Below are 20,927 nucleotides of genomic sequence, written 5' to 3' on the forward strand. Positions count from 1 at the left end.
GCCCACCCCAGGTGTTCACATGGACTATTTGTGCCCAACCTGTGGTAGAACATTCTGCATTCATATTGGTCTGATGAGCCACAGTTGGACACACTGTAATTTGTCTCAAACATTTTGGTCTTCTTTGATAATGAAGGAGAAGAACTAACCAACCAACCAAAGTCAAGAATGTTCTCCATGGGAAGAAGACAAAAGATCTTGACTCCTAGGTTTAGCTTCTGTGTTTGTTCAGATTTAAGTGGAAGATGAAAGGTACCTTTGAGTTCCTTCTAATACTTCAAGATGTTAGATACACATAACCCTGCAGAGAGTTTCTTTGAATAAGCCCTAGTCCCTGAAATAAATTGAAAGCACAGGATTCTCAATCAGAACTAAGCAGGGAGATGTGAGGAATTTCTCACCCTACATCAGAATGAGGACTATGAGAGAGACCTTACTCTTGGTGATCAGGAATTAGAATTTTAAAAACTTCGGTAAAGAATTTGCTGGAGGGGCAGCTAGGTGGCCCTGGAGTCAGGAGGACCTGAGTTAAAATCCAGCCTCAGACACTTAATAATTACCTAGCTATGTGACTTTGGACAAGTCACTTAACCCCAATGCCTTGCAAAAAAAACTAAAAAAAAAAAAAAGAATTTGCTGGAGAGGAAATATTCTAGCCAACTTTCTTAGAAACAAAGACTTCAGTTATTCCTGATTCTGGAAACCAATAGGCCAAACCATCCACTATCTCCCAACATTTGTTCAAATTCATTTTCACTGCTTTCATGTTACTTTCTATCCACCTCACCCCCTACAGTCCCTTCTCCTTTTTCCTTCAATATTTGCCAACTTCAGTCTTTTCCAATGAGTGCCATCTTCTCATTAATTGGCCAAAGTATTAAGGTTCAGCTTTAGTATTTGTTCTTTCAATGAATAATGTGACTTAATTTAAGTATGAACTGTTTTGATCTCCTAGCTGTCCAAGGGACTCTCAAAAATGTTCTCTATCATCACAGTTCAAAATCTTTGATTTTGTGACATTCAACTTTCCTTATAGTCTAACTCTCACTGCCATACATTACTACTAAAAAACAAAAACAAGGGGCAGTTAGGTGGCACAGCGGATGGAGCACTGGCCCTGGAGTCAGGAGGACCTGAGTTCAAATCCAGACTCAGATACTTAATTGCCTAGCTGTATGACCTTGGGCAAGTTATTTAACCCCATTGCCTTACATAAATAAAAAACAAAAAAACTCAACTACACAATTTAGACTCCACAGACCTTTTTCTGTAGGCAAGGTGATGTCTCTACTTTTTAGTATGTTGTCCAGATTTGCCATGTCTTTCCTTCCAAGGAACAAAGTGTCCTTTAATTGCATGGTTACATTCACGATCTGCAGTGAGGTTTTTTTTTGTTTTTTTGTTTTTTAGATTTTGCAAGGCAATGGGGTTAAGTGGCTTGCCCAAGGCCACATGGCTAGGTAATTATTATTAAGTGTCTGAGGTCGGATTTGAACCCAGGTACTCCTGACTCCAGGGCCGGTGCTCTATCCATTGTGCCACCTAGCTGCCCCCTGCAGTGAGTTTTGAGTCAAAGAATATAAATTCTGATCCTGCTTCCATTTCTTCTTCCTCTATATGACAGGAAGTGATGGAACCAGCTGTCATAATTTTTATTTTTTTAATATTAAGCTTCAAGCCAACTATTAGACTCTACTCTTTCACCCTCATAAAGAAACTTCCCAATTCTTCATTTTCTGCCATCAGAGTGGTGTCATCTGCATGTCTAAGATTGTTGGTATTTGTCTCAGAATCTGACTTTTGATTTCTCTAGCCTAGAATGTCATATGATGTCCTACATATACAGTAAATGAATAAGGTGACAATATATAATCTTCTCTTTCCCAATCTTAAACCAATCAGTTGTTCCATATTCTACTCTAACTATTGCTTCTTGGCCTACATAACAGGTTCCACAGGAGACAAGTAAGATGATCCGGTACCCCTATCCTTTTGAGGACTTGATACATTTTGCTGTGATCCACACCGTTAAAGACTTTAGTGTTGTCAATGAATCAGAAGATGTTTTTCCTGCAACTCCCTTGTTGTCTCCATAATTCAGAAAATTTTGGCAATTTGGTCTCTAGTTGCTCTGCCTCTTTGAAAACCAGCCTGTTCTTCTGATAATTCTTGCTTCATTAACTGTGAAGCCTAAGTAGGAACCTAAGCATAACCTTGCTGGCATGTGAAATGATTGTAATTATTTGGTAATTTGAACATTACTTGGCATTTTTCCTTCTTTAGGATTGCGATGTAAACTAGTTGCATTTCCCAAATTTACTGTGATATTGAATGCAGCACTTTAATAGCATCATCTTTTAGGATTTTAAATAGCTCAGCAGGAATTTTTTCACCTTCATTAACCCTATTTTTAGCAATCCTTCCTGAAGCCCATTTGACTTCATTCTTTAGGATGTCTAGCTCTAAATCAAAACTCACACCATAGTGGTTAATGTGACATTAAGAGCTTTCTTATATAGTTCTTCTGTGTACTCTTGCTATCACTTCTTAATCTCTTCCACTTTGGTTAAATACCATCTTTTTCTTTGAAATATTTTTATTGCTGCCACCTGTACAATATTGTATGCCTCTGTCCAGAGTTCTTCAGGCACTCTATCAAATCTAAAGTTTCTTAAATCTATTCTTCACTTCCTCTTCATATTCATAAGGGACATTACAGCTCCAGGTCTAGTGTTAACAGACTGTCTAGAGCTTCTCTGAATTTTAATGCAACGTATATAATCAATATGATTTCAATATTGACCATCTGGTGTCCTTGTGTAGAGTCACTTTTAAGTTACTGAAAAAGAGCATCTGCTAAGACTAGTAAATTATCTTAATAAAACTCTTTTAGTCTCTGACCTGCTTCATTTTGTACTTCAAAACCAAACTTGCCTGTTATTCTAATTATTTTTTGATTTCCTACTATAGCATTCCCAATCCCCTATTATTTTGGTGTTATTTCTAACACCCAGTTTTTGATGTTATTTCTAGAAGATGTTGGGTCTTTAAGGAACTGACCAGTTTTGGTCTCTTCTGCATCGGTGGCTGGAGCATAGACTTGTATTTCTTTGAATGGTTTGTCTTAGATTCACACAGATATCATTTTGTCTTTTTTTGAGATTATCCTCTAGTACTGCTTTTCTCATCCTTTCGTTAACTAGAAGAGCTATTCCATTTATTTCTGAGGAATTCTTGCCCAGCCTAGTATATGTAATGATTGCCTGGATTAAATTTACTCATTCCCATTCAATTAAGTTCACTGACACCCAAGATGTTAATGTTTAATCTTTCCATCTCCTGTTTGACTGCATCCAGTTTACCTTGACTCATAGATCTTACATTTCAGGTCCCTATGTAATACTGGGATCTTTACAGTATCAGACTTTTCCTTTATCACCAGACACAATGGTAGCTGAGCTTTCTTTCTTTCTGGGGGTATTTGTTCATTGTCCTCTGTTCTTCCTTAGTAGTGTGTTGGACACTATGATCTGAAGAGTTCATCTTTGGATGTCATCTTTTATCATTTTAATTCTGTTCATGTAGTTTTCTTGGCAAAGATTCTGGAGTGGTTTGCCATTTCCTTTTCTATTGGATCACCTTTTGTCAGAACTCTCCATGATGACCTGTCAGTCTTGAGGTAACCCTGTATGTTGTGGTTCATGGTTTCATTGAGCTACATAAGTCTCACCCCTTCTCCCTACTCCTGCCATGACAAGTCACTGATTCAGAGGAGGAAATAAAGAGAACCCCTCCTTATGGGGAAAAGAAAGTTGCTGAGAATTTTTCTGCACCACCCACCTCTCTTCTATAAAAGACAACTGACAAAGACTTACATACCCAACAGAGACTGTATATTGCAAGGAACAGTCTAGAAGCATCAGTATGATACCTTTCCCAGAAGACAGCATTAGCCCTGTTATATCAAAGACTTGACTTGCCCCCCCCCCCACCAATCCTGTGTTCTGGTCACATGAGTTACCCCTTTCATAGTATACTTTAGTCATATGTGTGGACTACTTGTATCTACGATTTTAGGTTCTTCTGAACCCATAGCAGCCCTCTTGTCACTAATGGTGTATGGATTTGTGGAAGTGTGCCCTAGGTTTATGGGCTAGTTTTATTATTACCTTTCCCCCCATAATATTTCCTGAAATGTCTGCTTTAAACAGACTGTCCTCAGGATGACAAATCAACATGGGCTTTTAAACTATGATTTGAGTAGATATGGATCCATTTGAACTTGGACTGGCCTTGATAGGGAGACATACTTTTCAAGTTATGATACATTATTTCCTATAATTCTTTCTCACACATTCTGTATTATATTCTGTATTAACATGATCTCTGATGTTATATTATCCTCCTTCTAGACTATAAACTCCTGCGAGGGAAGGCACCAAACTCATCCAAGTATTTTGCTTTTTTCTCAGCACTCAGAAGAGATGAATAACAGCCATACAGGATGATGCCCAATAAGTATCTGCCATATTGTCTCTCAAACAAGATTGAGTCTCTTAGCTAGATCTTAGACTGTCTCCACAATTCACTGGATTAAGCACTTAGAAGGCATTGGTGGACACTGATTGAATTGATGGATGTCACAGAGAGGCTATATTGATGACATCATCTTGGACTTGGTTCCAGGAAGAGATCATAAGCATCATTCCCCAATTTTAGGAGGCCCTGCTGCCCTATCTGGCTCCCTGCCCTGGAAGGGAGAAGGTTACCTTGAAGATTTTCTGAAGCTGCCAGTCATCCTCCACCATAAAGATGTTAGCCCTGGAGTTCTCAGCAATGAACCGACAGACTTGGAAGGAGTTTTTGGGATAAATGGCCACAGAAATGCCTCTGAAAGCAAAAATAATGAGACAGGAAAAGAAACCAAGGAGGCAGAAATTCCCTAAGTATTTATTTCCCAATTAGAGGATCACAGGAAGAAACTACAGAGGTCATCCCCTTCATGTTACAAATGAGGAAAATAAGGCCCAGAAAGGCAATGTTATTTGCCCAAGATCATACAGATAGTTATCACTGGAGACAGGATTTGAATCCAAAACTTTTGTGACTAGAGTGGATCTTTTAGGGAAAGAACTTGGCATTTGAACTTGGATTCAGGGGCTTTAGGTTCAGGCTGCTCTAAAGCTAAGATAGAAAGCCAAGTCACTCTGGTCAGACCTGGTCCTTGAGAATGTCCCCGTCTCCTATCAACTACTCTAACACTTTGCAGTTTGCAAAGCACTTCACCCCCAATAACTCTTTGAAGAAAGGAATAAAAGGATCACTATCCCCATTTTACTGAGAATATAGGCCCAGAGAAGGGAAGACTTTTGTCCAAAGTCACACAGCAAATCCAGGCTCTTTGGTCCCTAGTCCTGGTTTCTTTCCTACTGTCCATTGCTGCCCAATCATCACAAACCTACAGGCACATGAAGAGAAAGCCAAATTTGACTGACCTCTTAGAAGTTCAAGCTGGTTTTACTATTGCTAAAAGAAAACATTCAATTCCAACACTACCCACCTAGTGTAATGGGAAAATCACTTGGGGAAAAAAGGAGCCTGAAATACAAACACCCATCTCTGTTACTTACTAGTGATGTGACTTTGGGCAAGTGAATTTGCCTATTGGGGCCTTGTTTTTCCCATCTATAAAATAAGAGAGTTGACTAGATGAACTTCTTTTTCTTTTTTGCAAGGCAATGGGGTTAAGTGTCCAAGGCCACACATCTAGGTAATTATTAAGTGTCTGAGGTCAGATTTGAACTCAGGTACTCCTGACTCTAGGGTCAGTGCTCTATCCATTGTGCCACCTAGTCTTCCCCTTATATGAATTTCTAAGGCTCTTCTCATCCCATCCCCAGCTCTAGTTCTATTGTGTTTATGATTGAGATTCTCATCTCTGTGAATCATGCTACAATCAACCAAAACCTCCCTGAACTGACCCCAAATTCCTCCTTACCCGGCAAAAATGCTGGCAATATTTATAATGAACCATTCAAAGCAGCTTTCACCCAGGATCCCAACACCATGAAAGCGCTCCAGTCCAAGCTGTGGAAACACAAAAATATTTCTACTGTTCTCAGGTGTCTGTTTATCAAGACACTTATAACATGGATCAAGCAAGATCAACACATGATACACTTGGGGAAACCAGAATTGAGATTTCTCTAGTAATGATATAACTAATTTTAGGTAGTAATTTTTTGATACTTCAGGGACTCATAAATTCATCAGTGTGGAGGCTCTCTCCACAGGTCCCAAGCCACCAGGAGACAATACAAGGATACATAAGGGGATACAAAGAAAGGCAAAAGACAGTACTTACTCTTAAAAAGCTCATAGTCTAATGGGAGAGACAACATACAAAGAACTTTGTACAAACAAATTGTAGACAGGATAAACTGGAGATAATCTCCAGAAGAAAGGTGCTAGAATTAAAGGGGAATTAGAATAGACTTCCTTTTGATTGTCAGGCTTAATAATGTAAGCTTTGCCACCCTGGAAAGTTCTGATAGGGTAGAAGCTCAGTTGAAATAGCCTTCAAGAGAACTAGGTCCCATCCAAGTCACAATGGAGCATCTGACAAAGACTTGAAAGAAGTGTTTACAACCACAGCATCAATGTGGATGGGGATAATAATGAGTGGAAGCATAGGAGGAAGTGAGAGCCCTGTTACCCTCTGCCCTGTCAGACCACATCTTGGAGCATACTCATCACTGCCATGTTTTAGAAGGTCAACCAGGATGATGGAGAGCCTTAAGACTCCTGGCTCTGTCAACACTTGTGTGATCTTGAAGAAGTCATTCAACTTTTCCATCGGTAAAGTCCGAATGAATCTGAGTTTTAGGTTCTTCAAAGGAAGGGGTTAGACCAGATGACCTCTAAAGTCCAGATCTAAATTCTATGGTTCTATGTAAAGATGGTTAAAAGAACTAGGGAATTGTAGACTGGAGAATAGAAGACTTAAAGAAGGCATGAGAGTTGTATTTTGAGCTGTCAAAGGGCTGCCATATGGAAGAGGTAGAAGATTGGTTCTATTTTGCCTGAGAGGAAAATAACTGGGAACAATAAAGGGAAACTGGTAAGAAACAGACTTAGGCTCAACAAAAAAAGAAAACTCTCTTTTAAGAAGAGTTGTCCAAAAGCAGAATGAGTTGCTAGAGGAGGGAGTAGGTTTCCCTAAACTGGAGGGCTGCAAGCACACTGGTCCAAGATATTCTGAAGAGAATTCTGGCTCAATCAACCAATCATGTTCAGGCATGGGTATATGAAAAATGTGAGGGAAGGGATTAGATGTCCTCTGGGGAGCTAAAGTGGAATCACCTTATCCAGAAAATAAGGGTATTGGACTAGATATTCCCTAAGAACCCTTCCTATTCTGACAATCTGATTTTCATTCTCACTAGGTAACTGAAATTTATTATCACAATTGTAATAGATTGGGTATCACCTCAACTAGGAAGCATTCCAATTTTTTCCTTGGTTAAAAATCTCACCCTCTGCCCTAAATTTCAGAGCTGGATGAGACCATAGAAAGCATCTTCTCTGATTCTCTCAATTTACATGTAACATTCTGTTACAGTAATATATACAGGCAGGTTCAAAGAGGTTATTTGTAACTTCTTTGTAACAAAGAGGTGGGACCTATATCTAGGTCCTCTAAGGATGAAGATTAAGATTAATCCTTGGCAATTTTTTTTAACTTTTTATTTTTTATTTATTTATCTATGCCGCCAGAACGAGGATCCTCAGAACTAGGTGGCATAGTCTTCCTGAAGTCAGGAAGACCTGAGTTCAAATCTAACCTCAGACATTTACTAACTGTATGACTCTGGGCAAGTCACTTAACCTCCATCCACCTCAATTTCTTCAACTGTAAAATGGGGTTCTCTTCTCTTCCCTCTCCCTCTTTTCTCTTCCCTCTCTTTTGTGGATATTTTCACTTCCAACTTTTTCTGAGAAAAATCAAGGTGTTCTGTGTTGAACTTTCCAGTTCTTTTCCACTACACCTCAAACCCTCTATAGCTCCTTCTTTGTTCCAGTCCTCATTGATAACAATAAATAAATGTTCCCCCAAATACATGTATACTCACTAATGTATACTATATAAAGTAAACATAACATTTAAAAGGGATAAAAATCAAACATTTTAAATAATTATTTTTTACATAATAGTACAAAAACCTTAAACAATGGCAATATGATTAAAGGAAAGAAAAGGAAAGAGAAAACAAAGGAAGACAAGGGAAGGAAAGGAAAGGAAAGGAAAGGCAAAGTAAAGGAAAGGGGCCTCATCAGTCTCAAGACAAGTCTTAAATCTTAAGACATACCCTGGGTCCCTTTGTGAAACCTTTCAAAGCTAAGTAAAGCCAGAACTTGCACCCCACTGGCTCAGACTTCCAAGGTCCTAGCTCCCTACCATGCCACAATGTGACATTGGAATATGACATCATTGGATTCATTAATCCAAATTTAGATCAAGTTAAATAAGGATAACTTCAGAAAAAGACAGGACTTTTAGAGTGTCCTAAGGAGCTTCTTAATCTTTCATGAACCTTTGCTCAGGATCACGGACTTAGAGCAAAATGAACTTCAGAGGCCATTCAAGGGTCATTCTTACTCTGGAACCTAGCCATACTTGTAAGATCTGTGGGTTCAGGATGTCCCCAAGCTACTCAGTGGTTTTGGACTAGGTGAGATATGAGAGTTCTGAACTGGGGGTCAGGAATGCTGAGGACTAACTATATGACTTTAGATAATTCATACTCCCAACTCAGGACCGACATTTTCTCATTTGTAAAAAGAAGGAGTTAAACTTCCATATGACCTCCAAATATCCTTCTAGCCCAGACATTCTATGTTCCTAGAATGACAGAATTGAAGACAGGAAGAACCTTTAGCTCTACTTCCTTTTATAGATGATAAAAATCAGTCCTAGAGAGAGAGAGGAGATGACTTTTCCAAGGTCCCATAAGCATCAAAGCTGTCATTCCAGCCTATGTCCTCTCTGAATTCATTTATTTATTTGAAGATACTTCATAGCTCTGACATATATGTTTATGTTCTAAGTTACATCCTGGACCTGACCTTCTCTTGGCCCCTTAGAGCCACATTTTGAAAAGTCTGCTTTCTATGGCTTGGGTACTTAGAAAAAGTTAATGAGCAGGGCAGCTAGGTGGCACAGTGGCTAGAGCACGTAATAATTACCTAGCTGTGTGACCTTGGGCAAGTCACTTAACCCCATTGCCTTGCCAAAAAAACCCTAAAAATTAAAAAAAAAAGTGAATGAGCCACATTCATGATGACAAAGAATATGGTCGTTACCTTCAGTAAGGATTTTGCTGCCTTCCGACACAATTCATAATACTCGATATAGGTTACAGTTTCCCAATCATTCTGTTTCCTTGTCCCCAGTGCAATTAAGTCAGGAAATTTTGTGGCAGTTTCAATCATCAGCTCATGAATAGTTAAGGGATCTTCAAACTTCTCTTTCTTGTTCCTCCTCAGGATAACTTCCCCATCCAGCTGAGAAGTGCAGAAATCCATGGGATCTGTGAATGGAGTCAGCAGGTTGAGGAATAGTGTGGCATAGTGGTTCAATTGCTGAACTTGGGGTCAGAAAGATCTGGGTCTGTATCACATTTCTGGCACTCTCTGAGTCCCAGTTTCCCCATTTGTAAAATGGGAAAATACCAGAATAACATTCACCTCACAGGGTGGTTATAAGACTCAAAAGAGATAATATGTGTGAAGTGCAATGTCTATTTAAAGCAATCTAAATACCCTAAATATGCTAGCTATGAGGTTTGGGGTCTCACTACCATTTGGAATTCTTATCCTCAAGTTTATCTGACCCAGACCTCATTCCCAGCTTGGGGCCTGGGTGGGTCCTTCTGATCCCCCAACATTAGCTAGAAGGGGGGGGCAGTATTTAGAACTGAAGAGAGAAGAGGAGGGGTGAGGCAAGGAAAGGATAGGAGAGCTGGAAGGGAAGGGAAGAGAAAAGAATATGAAGTAGAGTGGAATAGAACAAAGTAGAGTAACTTTCTTTTTAATTTAACTTTCTTTTTAATTTTTTAATTTCTTTTTAATTTTCTAAACCAAACTACCTCTTCCTGGCCACCAGTAGCTTATATATGTTATCTCTCCCTATTAGAATGTAAGCTTGCTTTCCTATTTGCATTCTTTATGCTCCACAGTTAACAACTGTTAAACAATTTTTTTCAGCCATTCATGGATCCAAAAAGATCAAAGAATAAAGAAAAGGTTTGGTGGGAAAAAGCATCATATACACAGGACAAGATACACTTGTGTGTGAAATCTATATAATGGAGGAAGGGTCAATGGAAGGGAAAAACAGGAGTAATATTACTATGGAAGTGTGCTTCCAGACCACCTGGGCAGAAGGAAACAAAGGAGGAAACATCACAAGACTGGCACAGTGTTTTCGCTGATATAATAAGTTCAAGAGACTACAAATATCTCTAGGCAAACCACTAGGAGGAACAAGGACTGAGATTTCACTTCCAGAAATTATAAAAAAATAGGTGACTAGAATACCAGAAGCAATTTTTCTATTTCTGCTACAAACAAGTGACTGCAAATCATATTTAAAGTCTAGGTTTGCCTTCCTCTTTACAAGAGATGATGAAGGACTAAGACAAACATGAAGAGTTCAGAGAAATGGGGGGGGAAACTTGTAGGAACTGAATACAGAACCAGACAATATCTACAATAATTTAAATGAAAACACACCAAAAAGTCAGCCAAACTCAGATTAAAGGCAATGCCTGATATAAGTTGCAGAGGATAGATGAAACACATTTCCCTTCTTTTGGTAGAAAGGTGTAGGACCATGGATGTAGAATGTTGCATACATTCTCAGATGCAGTTCCTGTCAGTTGGTTTTGCTTAACAGTTTTTCTTTGCGATAAGAAAGGGTTACATAATATTTTTAGGAAATGTTCATGTTCTGGAGCAAAAGACTCCAGAAAAACTTTTAAAAATTGAATGTAGCAGAGTGGACCATGGCCAGCCAGGCTGCCCTGATGCCCATCTTCCAGGTGGGAGAGGACTGCCAGCTTTCCTGGGCCGATGCGCCCACCAGCTACGATGGGCCCAACTCGCACCTGCAGATCCTGAGCAAGCAGGTGATGGAGCACTGGGAGACCCCCTACATGCACTCGATGGCCGCTGCCGCCACCTCCTCCCAAGGGGGAAGGGTCCTGGAGGTCGGCTTTTGAATGGCCATTTTTGCCAGGAAAGTGCAGGAAGCCAACATCCAGGAGCATTGGATCATTGAGTGCAATGATGGCATCTTCCAGCGGCTTCAGGAGTGGGCCCAACATCAGCCCCATAAGGTTGTCCCCTTGAAAGGCTTGTGGGAAGAGGTGGTGCCCAATCTGCCTGATGGACATTTTGATGGAATTCTATATGACACCTATCCGCTCTCTGAGGAGACCTGGCATACTCATCGATTAAACTTCATCAAGGCTCATGCTTTCCGCCTGTTGAAGCCTGGGGGTGTCCTCACTTACTGCAATCCTGGAGAGAACTGCTGAAGACCAAGTACATAGCTATCAAAAAGATGTTTGAGGAGACCCAGATTGCAGCCCTGGTGGAGGCAGGTTTCAAGAAAGAGAATATCAGCACTACTGTGATGGGTCTAGTGCCCCCTGAGGAATGCCGCTACTACTCCTTCCCCAAGATGATCACCCCAACAGTCATCAAACACTGAAGATGCCAGTTTTCTCTTCCTACTAGGCTGACCCTGGACTGGGGGCACCAGGGACTTTAGCCTGCTAGGTTTGCTCAGTAGATCCCAGACAACATATTAACAGTACTTGACAGGGGAACTTGACACAAGAAGAGAGGCAGAGAGTAAGCAGGGGATTGAGGGACTCTCTAGACCTGTCCCCCAACTCAAGGCCCCAAGGGTAATAAAGAGGCTTCTGTTTTAATCCAACAAAAGCATATTAAACTCTGGGCAGAGCCCAATGCTAGACGTTAAGGTTTAGGATTTTTCTGTCTTTTGATTTGTCTATCATCTTAGTCCTTGAAAGCCACTCAGGGCCTTAATTTGTTTCATTTGTAGAAAACGTACATGTACCTGCTTGACAGGAAAGTTAATAATTAGGCTACCTATATGGAATGTTCTTCACCAAAAGCCTCTCCGAGGAACTGCTTTAAGGAAATAGACTTCCCCTTTTATGTAGGGGCTTATCAAATGCTCAAAATGGTGCTGGAGAAGTCCAGAGAAGTCTAGAGCTTGACCGCCTAGCTTTGAGGGGTTTATACCCCATTTTAGACAGACTATTGCTAATCCAATAGTGAGTCTAGGGGTCAAATGCGCCTATTATGAGGTTCCCCCTCATTGGAGGGCTTTAAAGAATCAACATCTACTTGTTGGGGATGGGATTCTTGTTCAGATGACAGCTGAATTAGATTGGGTGGCTTCTGGGGTCTCCATAGCACCCCTTGGGATCAGGGAAAATGTTTTTAATCTTTCTTTGTAGCCTCAGGGTGTAGCACAGTGCCTGATACTTAATGCTTAATACTTTCTTGTTAACCCCTTTCCTTTGAGATGGGTGGAGCAAAGAGTAGCCCCATGTTATAGATGGTAGAGAGGCATTGGATCTACTAGAGAAGACCCAGGTTCTTGTCTCACTTCTGGTGCATACCAGTGTGACTGTGGGCAAGTCACAGAGCCTGGTTCCTCTAAGAATCTTCTTCGGATTAAGCTGCAGATCTGCATCAGTAGAGGAAATTTCTTCACTGGAGTGTCCCCTTTCATTGCTAAAGTCAGAAGTTCAGTCCCTTTCCCTTTATAAGTGAAAAAACTGAGAAGTGATTTGTTCTTAGACACTAAAGTTGGAGTTGGGATCTGAACTCGGGTTTTGAGTCCCAGAGGCTGAGGGACTCTAGACTCCAGCAAGTTCCACCGTCCCATTTGTTCTCTTTCAGTCTGTTTCCCTATGGAAATCCATTTGAAAGTCTTGATTTTTACTAATACACTGTGAAGCCCCCCCTCCATCTTTTATTCAGATTTTGGTGCTCTTCAGACCAGGTGCTCTACTGGGGTGGCAGAGGTCCTATGGGGGAAGGGAAGGCCTTGTATTTTCTCAGTTGTAGCAGAAAACCTGCTGCTAAAATAATAAAGCAATTCTGACCTCAAAAAAAATTGAATGTAATGGGAGCAGTGGGGCTGAACAGTGAAACACTGAACACCAGCCCCCTTCCAAAGTTGTAGTCAGGGAAAGGATAGTCTCTTGAGAATGGTGGGAATATTCATCAATAGTAATCTATCCCATAATTTAAACAAGATTTCCTTCTCTTTTCTCCATTTTTTCCGTTCCTCTCTTTTCTCCTTGCTCATAGCTCTCTTCTTTCCAGGAGACTGCAGGAGTTATTTTCCCTTCATAATTAGTTTTTGACTTGATTAGGATACATCCCATATTTCCCTCTAAATTCATTCTGCTTTTGTCTCTCACCCTCCACTCATTCTGTAATTTAGTCCCACAAAAAAACACTGGTGCACTCTTAGGCAAGATGTTGTAAGGTTTAGTCGATCATATTTCAAACTCATTTCTCCTCCATTACTTTGATTTGACCTCTTTCACTCATTTCCTCACTTAGAAAGAAACTTCTTAATGGTCCCTGTGATATCTGTTGTTCTTGATTGCTATATTTGTTTAACCTGGTTTAGCTAGTGTCTGGAGTTCTTGAGAAGCAAATAATTTCTTCAGGGCTAGCTTTCTTTCTAGGCAAAGCCTGAACAAATCTTTTTTCTTTTTTTAACTGACTGTCCATATTTTTCCAATAATAGTTAGACTCAAGGGGGTGGCTAGGTGGTGCAGTGGATACAACACCAGCCCTGGAGTAAGGAGTACCTGAGTTCAAATCTGAGCACAGATACGTAATAATTACCTAGCTGTGTGGTCTTGGACAAGCCACTTAACCTCATTGCCTTGCAAAAGCCTAAAAAAAATAATAGATTCAGATTTATAGTGTCTGTCATACAGGGCTGCATCTTGAGCTTTGGAACACATTTTCCTTCTGTGTTTTCTGAGGAGTGCAAAATAGTTTTGTTTTATCCAAAATTTCTTTTCCTTCACATTTGAAGGTCTTTCTTCTTGACACTAGTAAAATTTGTTGTTTCTCAATGGAACCACTATCTTGGAGTATGCAAACATAAATTTTTTTGATTTTTGTTTTTTTTTCCTAGAGATTACCTTTGGATTCTTTCAATTGGTATTGTTTTCTGTGTTCAAACATTCTAAGCATTTTTTGTATTATTTCTTGTATTAGAGTATTCACATTTTTATTTATTTGTTTATTGTGTTCTTCTGGGTGATTTATAATCCTCAAATTTCTGGGCTTAATATCAGTATCAAATTCCTTGGAGATTATACTTTCTGTAATGTTACTGCTCTTTGCTTTTTTTCCTTTCAGATTGTCCTTCGCTTCCATGTATTTACATCCTCAATTAGTTCTCCTCTATATTGTTTCTTCATTGAGATCTGTCACCATGAATTCATGTTTTATTTGTTTTTATTCTGTCAATTATTTCCCTGTAGGGGTTAGGAAGTATTAGCCTTCCCTGTTACTAGTTCATTGAGTTTTTGTCTTATTTGGGTTCTTGGTGTACTGCATTGTGGAAAAAGCAGAAATTGCTTTACCTGTGACACTGTCATAATTCGTATTTTGGAAAGGTTTGAAATGTAATAAGGATTAGAGAAAATGCCAAGTCCTCCATCTTATTGCACCTGGGACCAAGTCTCATGGTTCTTGAGTCCTTTCGGTTGAAGGTGCATCCTGGCAAGAATATCCTTCTCTGTGAAACATTTGTGGAAATCATCTACCTCTTCCTAGGCAGACAGCACACAACTTGGGATTACTCAAACTCAAACAGAGGCCAAAAGACTGGAATTATCCTTTTCTTTGGATTGCTATTTAGCTACCTGTGCTAAGGGAAAGGAACACAAAGCAGAAGAGACAGTCAAAGACTTGGGGCCTAGTCTAGTCTCAGATCCACCAGGGCAAGCAGATATTCTTGACGTGATGTGCTTTTAATTATCATGATATGTGAGGAAGATAGAGAAATTCCCTGAATCTCCTTGCTGAATGTCCAAGAGCAAGTTTAAACTAAGAGACCACCCCAAAAATTTCTTTCACTATTTAACTCTCATTACCTCTTGCCTGGAGAAGTTTCATAGCCTTCCTGCCTCAAGTCACTTCTCCAATTTACTGATGTTAAAATAGTGTAGCACCCATAGGGCCCCATAGGTCTAACCATGTCATTCCCCTACTCAATGAACTTCAGTGGTTCCTTATCACCTCTAGGAGCAAATACAGACTCTTCCACTTAGCATTTAAAGCTTTTCACAGCCTAGTTCCAAAATACTTCTCTAGCTTCCTTTTTATATTTTAGTTTTCCTTCAGGTTCTCTGCGCTCAAGCCAGGGTGGCCACCATACTGTTCCTTACATACATACATACATATACACACACATGCATGCTACTTCATCTCTTTTCTCTGGACTTTTGCAAATACTGTCCCCCACATGCTTATTAAGTTGTTCTTCCTTACTTGAGAGTCCATGGTTTTGTCTTTTTTTTTCTGAAAGTCAGCTCAAGAGTTCTATATAAGTAAATTGGGAAACAATCTTTACAACCAATGATTCTGACAAAGGACTCATTTCTAAAATATACAGAGAACTGAGTCATATTTTTAAAACAAAAAGCCATTCCCCAATTGACAAATGGTCAAAGGATATGCAAAGGCAATTTACAGATGAGGAGATCAAAGCAATCCATAGCCATATGAAAAATCATTATTAGAAAAATGCAAATTAAAGCTTCTCTGAGGTACCACCTCACACCTCTGAGACTGGCCAACATGACCAGAAAGAATAATGATCAATGTTGGAAGGGTTGTGGGAAATCTGGGCTATTACACTGTTGATGGAGCTGTGACCTCATCCAACTTTCTGCAGAGAAATTTGGAACTATGCCCAAAGGCCAACAAAAATGTGCACACCCTTTGACCCAGCAATACCACTACTGGGTCTATATCCTGAAGAGATGATGAAAAAGGGTAAAAACATCACTTGTACGAAAATATTTATAGCAGCCCTGTTTATAGTGGCAAAGAATTGGAAATCAAGTAAATGTCCTTCAATTGGGGAATGGCTTAGCAAACTGTGGTATATGTATGTCAGGGAACACTATTGTTCTATTAGAAACCAGGAGGGACGGGATTTCAGGGAAACCTGGAGGGATTTGCATGAACTGATGCTGAGTGAGATGAGCAGAAAAAACACTGTACACCCTAACAGCAACATGGGGATGCTGTTCAACCTTGAAGGACTCGCTCATTCCATCAGTGCAACAATCGGGAACAATTTTGGGCTGTCTGCAAAGGAGAATACCATCTATATCCAGATAAAGAGCCGTGGAGTTTGAACAAAGTTCAAGGACTAGTCCCTTTAATTTAGAAAAAAAAAACAGATATCTTATTGTCAGATCTTGTTTTTTCTTAGACTTTTTGTCTCTTCCTTAAGGATATGATTTCTCTCTCATCACACTCAATTTAGATCAATGTACAACATGAAAACAAAGTAAAAACTGACAGATTGCTTTCAGTGGGGGTGGGGTGGGGGAGGGAAGTAAGATTGGGGGGAAAATTGTAAACTCAAATAATATCTTTAATAAAAATAAATGAAAAAAAAGAGTTCTACATAGAGAATTTCCTAATTATCACCCTCACTACCACCTCTACACCACAAAATATTTCCCCCAATCTTGTAAAGACCTTTATACATATATTTGTCTTGCTCTTTAGACTAATGATAATAATAAACATTTAATATCTGTTCAAAGTTTACAAAGTGCTTTATGAATCTCATTTAATCCTTAAACGAATTGTGAATTAAGCTCTATTATTATCCTCATCTCACTCCTTGAAGGTAGGGAATTGTTTCATTTCTGTAAAACCAAAATCTTTGGCCATTGTGCCTGGCACATAAAAGGCTCTTAATAAATAGTTGCTAATTGATTGGGAAAGGAAATGAAAAGTGGGAGAAAAGCTTGATAGAAAATAGCTTAAGGTAAACCAAGGAGATAGTTGGATGTTTGATCAATGCATCCTCAAGTGGTTTGAGTTTGGAGCACCACCTGGTGATCGGTAAAAATATTGTGCCTCAAACTATTGCAGTTATGCTAAGAGGTATATGAAATTCTGAGTGTTGGCAAATATATTCTGTATACTTTATGTATATATATCAGTTAATTCTCATTAACATGGTTTTTAAGTCACAGTTAACTGTTGTCTTTCCAAAAAAAGAATTCTCTTCATCTTCTCCCAAGCTACTTTGACTGTGCTTTGAATTGTAAGAAGGTAAGTAATGTATAATGAGTCTGAACAGATCAGGAGAATACAATCAATAGTATATATTTTAGCAAAGCATGAGACAATATCTCAGGCTCTTCTTGTATAAAAGATGAAAATGTGTGCAGTAGGTTATATAAAAAACCAGATAGATTTTAAAACTAACTGAAGAACTAACACCAGCTATTAATTAATAATAGGTATTATAGATGGAAAGAATACTCCAGGGCTCTCAGCCTTAACATTGTTTTTTGAAAAGCATAGGAACTACTAAATTGTTTGATGATAGAGTTAGCATCCAAAAAGATATAGAAGGGTTAGAATAATTGATCACATCTTAACATAAAATTTAATAGGAAATATGGTCCTGATATAAAGAATCTATTTTTTAATTGGACAAAATGGTTCATCCCTAGAAGCCTGGTCACTTGCTGAATATTTTTTTTTCACTGTGGCAAACCATTGAAACAAAATAACATAATAGCTTCCCCTTCATGAAGGCTCCCTTCTGCTTTTGAAGTGATGGTGTCAGAATGATGGAAGAGGGGACAAGAGAATTCTAAGAATCAAAAAGATTTTAGATCATCTGTAAATATTGACTTGACTGTTGGTACTGGAATGGTGAGATCCTTATTCAATGACCAACAAGTTGACGTACTATGGGAAAAGAATGAGTCATATTGATCTTGACATTCTTACTATAAATAAAACCAGAAGAAAAAGAGAAATTGGAACCAAGTAGGATTATGACTCACAGATACTCCAATGGAAAAGCAGAAAGAGTCAGAAGAGGTGATGGATTTATCATTCAATGAAAAGAAAGAAGAAATACCACTTCACAGGACAATCAATCATCTTGTATTACATTCCTCACAATAAATATTTGCAAAAAGACCAACCTAAAATGCAGCTTTTGCCCCCACAGGAAGAAGTAGAAAAATTCTAGTAAGAATTTGAAAAAACTCTGCAAATTAAATTGACATACTTTCCAATACTCAATAGCTTTAATGTAATGATGGAAAATAAGTGAAGATGGTGGGAAATATATCATAAAGCATGGATTAGGAAAAAGGAATGAAAGAAGCCAGATGAAGAGATTACACCTAAAATGCATGCCTTTATCTCACAAATACTTTCTTAGAGAACAAAACTGGCATGCCCTAGACATGGCAAGCAATGAACAGCATCACACACACAAAAGATGAGACTGAACATATTTATAAGACTGGAAAAGATGTGCTATTGAAGTAGGCAGTCAACCTGAATCAGCTGACAAAATACAGTCAGACCATTAATGTATTAGTCAAAAGCAAGCAGAAAAAACAGTGAGAAAATATGAAACATGTAATTTAAACAACTTAATCTTGAATTATTTGAATAATTAATTTTTGATAAATATGGATAATGAAGGAAAGAAATGGCATAGGTACTGATGAGAATGATTTTATACAGAAGTTTAAATAAAGTAAATGTCCCATTTGCAAATGATGGTAGGCTAGCTTTTACGACATTCTGTCCTGGTTCTCTCCCTGTCATTCAGTCCCCTTTTCTGGTTCTTTATTCAGGTCAAGTCCACTAACTTTAGGTATCTCCTGGGCTCAGTCCTGGGCCTTCCCTTCTTCTTCTATACTCTTTCACTCAGTAGGTTCATCTATTCCTGTGTATTCAATTATCATCCTTATGCCAGTGATTCTTAGATTGACTAACTTCTTTCCTAACATTCACACTCCCACCTCCAATTGACTACTGACCCTTCTGAATTAAATGTCCTGTAGATGTCTTAAACTCCACATGTCCAAAATTGAATTCATTATCTTTCTCCCCAAGCCCTTTTTTCTTCAATAGTTTCCTATTATTTTGGAAAGCCTTACCATCTTCCAAGACTTGCAGGCTTGAAATCTTGGGGGTCATCCTCAACTCCTCACTCTCACCCTCTATATTCAATCAGTTCTAAGTCCTTTCAATGCTACCTTCAAAACAAGTCATCTATGTCCATCTTTTTTTTTTTCTGACACTACTACCATTCATTATGGGACCTCATCTCACTCACTTCAATTATTACAATTGCGTGTGGGTTGCCTCATATTTCTCTAGTACATATTCCACTCAGCTGTTAATGATCATTCTAGACCACATCTGTCATTCCCTTTCCCCCATCATTCATTAAACTCCATTGACTCCTTATTATCTCCAGTATTAACTATAAAATCTTCTGTTGGACTTTTAAAACCTTTCATTACCTAGCCCCTTCCTACCTTTCCAGTCTGTTTACACTTTATCCCCCCCCACCCCACACACACACATTCTGTAACTCAGAACATTGAACTCCTTGCTGATCTTCCAACAAACTTCTGTCCTCTAACTCCTGGTACCTTCACTAATTGTCTGGAATGCTCTTTCCCCCTCTACCTTTCATCTTCCCTGGTTTACCTCAAGTTGTAATAAAAACTCATTTTCTGGAGGGGCGGAGCCAAGATGGTGACAAGAGCGGGTCGTGTCTTAGGCACTCTCTCATAGAACTTCTAAACTAAGGACTCTAAATTTTCAAGAGACAGAACCCACAGAGGGACCCAGTGAAGCAGTTCTCCTACTCAAGGCAACCTGGAAAAGAACAGAAAGGCTCTGCTCCCCAGGGGTCGGAGGGGCACCCCGCCAGAGCTGTGGCCTGCCAGAGTGAAAGAACTTTAGCTTCCCAGAGGCAGCCCCAGGGCGCTAGGAGCCATGGCTCCCAGCAGCAGGGGGAGTTTCCTGACCTAAGCCCCAGGAGCACCAGGTACAAAACAGCAGGGGACCTCTGCCAGAGCAAACATGTGAAGCCCAGCCCTCAGGGCACACAGCAAACAGTCCAGATCCAGGAAACAGAAGCAGGCGGAGCGGGTAAGTAGGAGCCTCCAGGGCATGAGCCCATTGAACCTAGGGAGCAGAGTGAAGAGAGACTGCAGAGCTCTGTCCTCTGCCCCAGGAACAGGACTCTGGGGCTCTGACCACATTCAGATCCTAATTGCAGTCTAGGCACACCCCCATAGAACAGCAGGGCCCCCCCCACCTCAGCCCCATGGCAGAGGGGGCGCATATAGTCATTCACAGACCAGGAGGGAGGACAGAGCCTCACACACTGAGATCCTTGTGGGAGTGTCCCAAAAGCTCAGGAAGCACCCCAAAAACAGACTTAGGCTGGGAAAATGAGCAAGCAGAGAAAAAAGAGGAACATCATTGAGAAACATCTTGCACATGAGCCCAAGAAGGATCAAAACACTCAATCTGAAGATGAGGAAGCACAAGCTCCTGCATCTAAAGACTCCAAAAAAAAACCCCAACAGAAATTGGGCTCAGGCTGTGACAGAGCTCCAAAAAGACTTCAAAAATCAAATGAGGGAGTTAGAAGAAAAATTGGGGAAAGAAATGAGAGAGATGCAGGAAAAACATGAAAATGAAGTCAGCAGCTTAATCAAGGAAATCCAAAAAAATGCTGAAGAAAATAGCATGCTAAAAACCAGCTT

At 39.6% G+C, this 20,927-nt stretch overlaps 1 protein-coding gene and 1 pseudogene across 3 annotated transcripts in view; one reads left to right on the forward strand and one right to left on the reverse strand.

The window, feature by feature from the left end:
* LOC141500548 (long-chain-fatty-acid--CoA ligase ACSBG2-like) overlaps window positions 1-20,927 on the reverse strand; it is a 52,525-nt gene that overhangs the window by 21,911 nt on the left and 9,687 nt on the right. For all 3 annotated transcript variants that reach the window (XR_012471959.1, XM_074203779.1, XM_074203778.1), the window contains exons 3-5: window positions 9,364-9,590; window positions 5,999-6,087; window positions 4,770-4,890 (exon numbers count right to left, since the gene is read on the reverse strand). Coding sequence is in view for 2 of the 3 variants with exons in the window: in XM_074203779.1 (XP_074059880.1) it covers window positions 4,770-4,890; window positions 5,999-6,087; window positions 9,364-9,590 (437 nt within the window). In the remaining variant the exon portion in view is untranslated. The remainder of the gene's footprint in view (window positions 1-4,769; window positions 4,891-5,998; window positions 6,088-9,363; window positions 9,591-20,927) is intronic.
* On the forward strand, window positions 10,902-13,055 carry LOC141497271 (guanidinoacetate N-methyltransferase pseudogene; annotated as a pseudogene).

The sequence above is a fragment of the Macrotis lagotis genome, chromosome X (assembly GCF_037893015.1).
Source record: "Macrotis lagotis isolate mMagLag1 chromosome X, bilby.v1.9.chrom.fasta, whole genome shotgun sequence".
Lineage (NCBI taxonomy): Eukaryota > Metazoa > Chordata > Mammalia > Peramelemorphia > Peramelidae > Macrotis > Macrotis lagotis.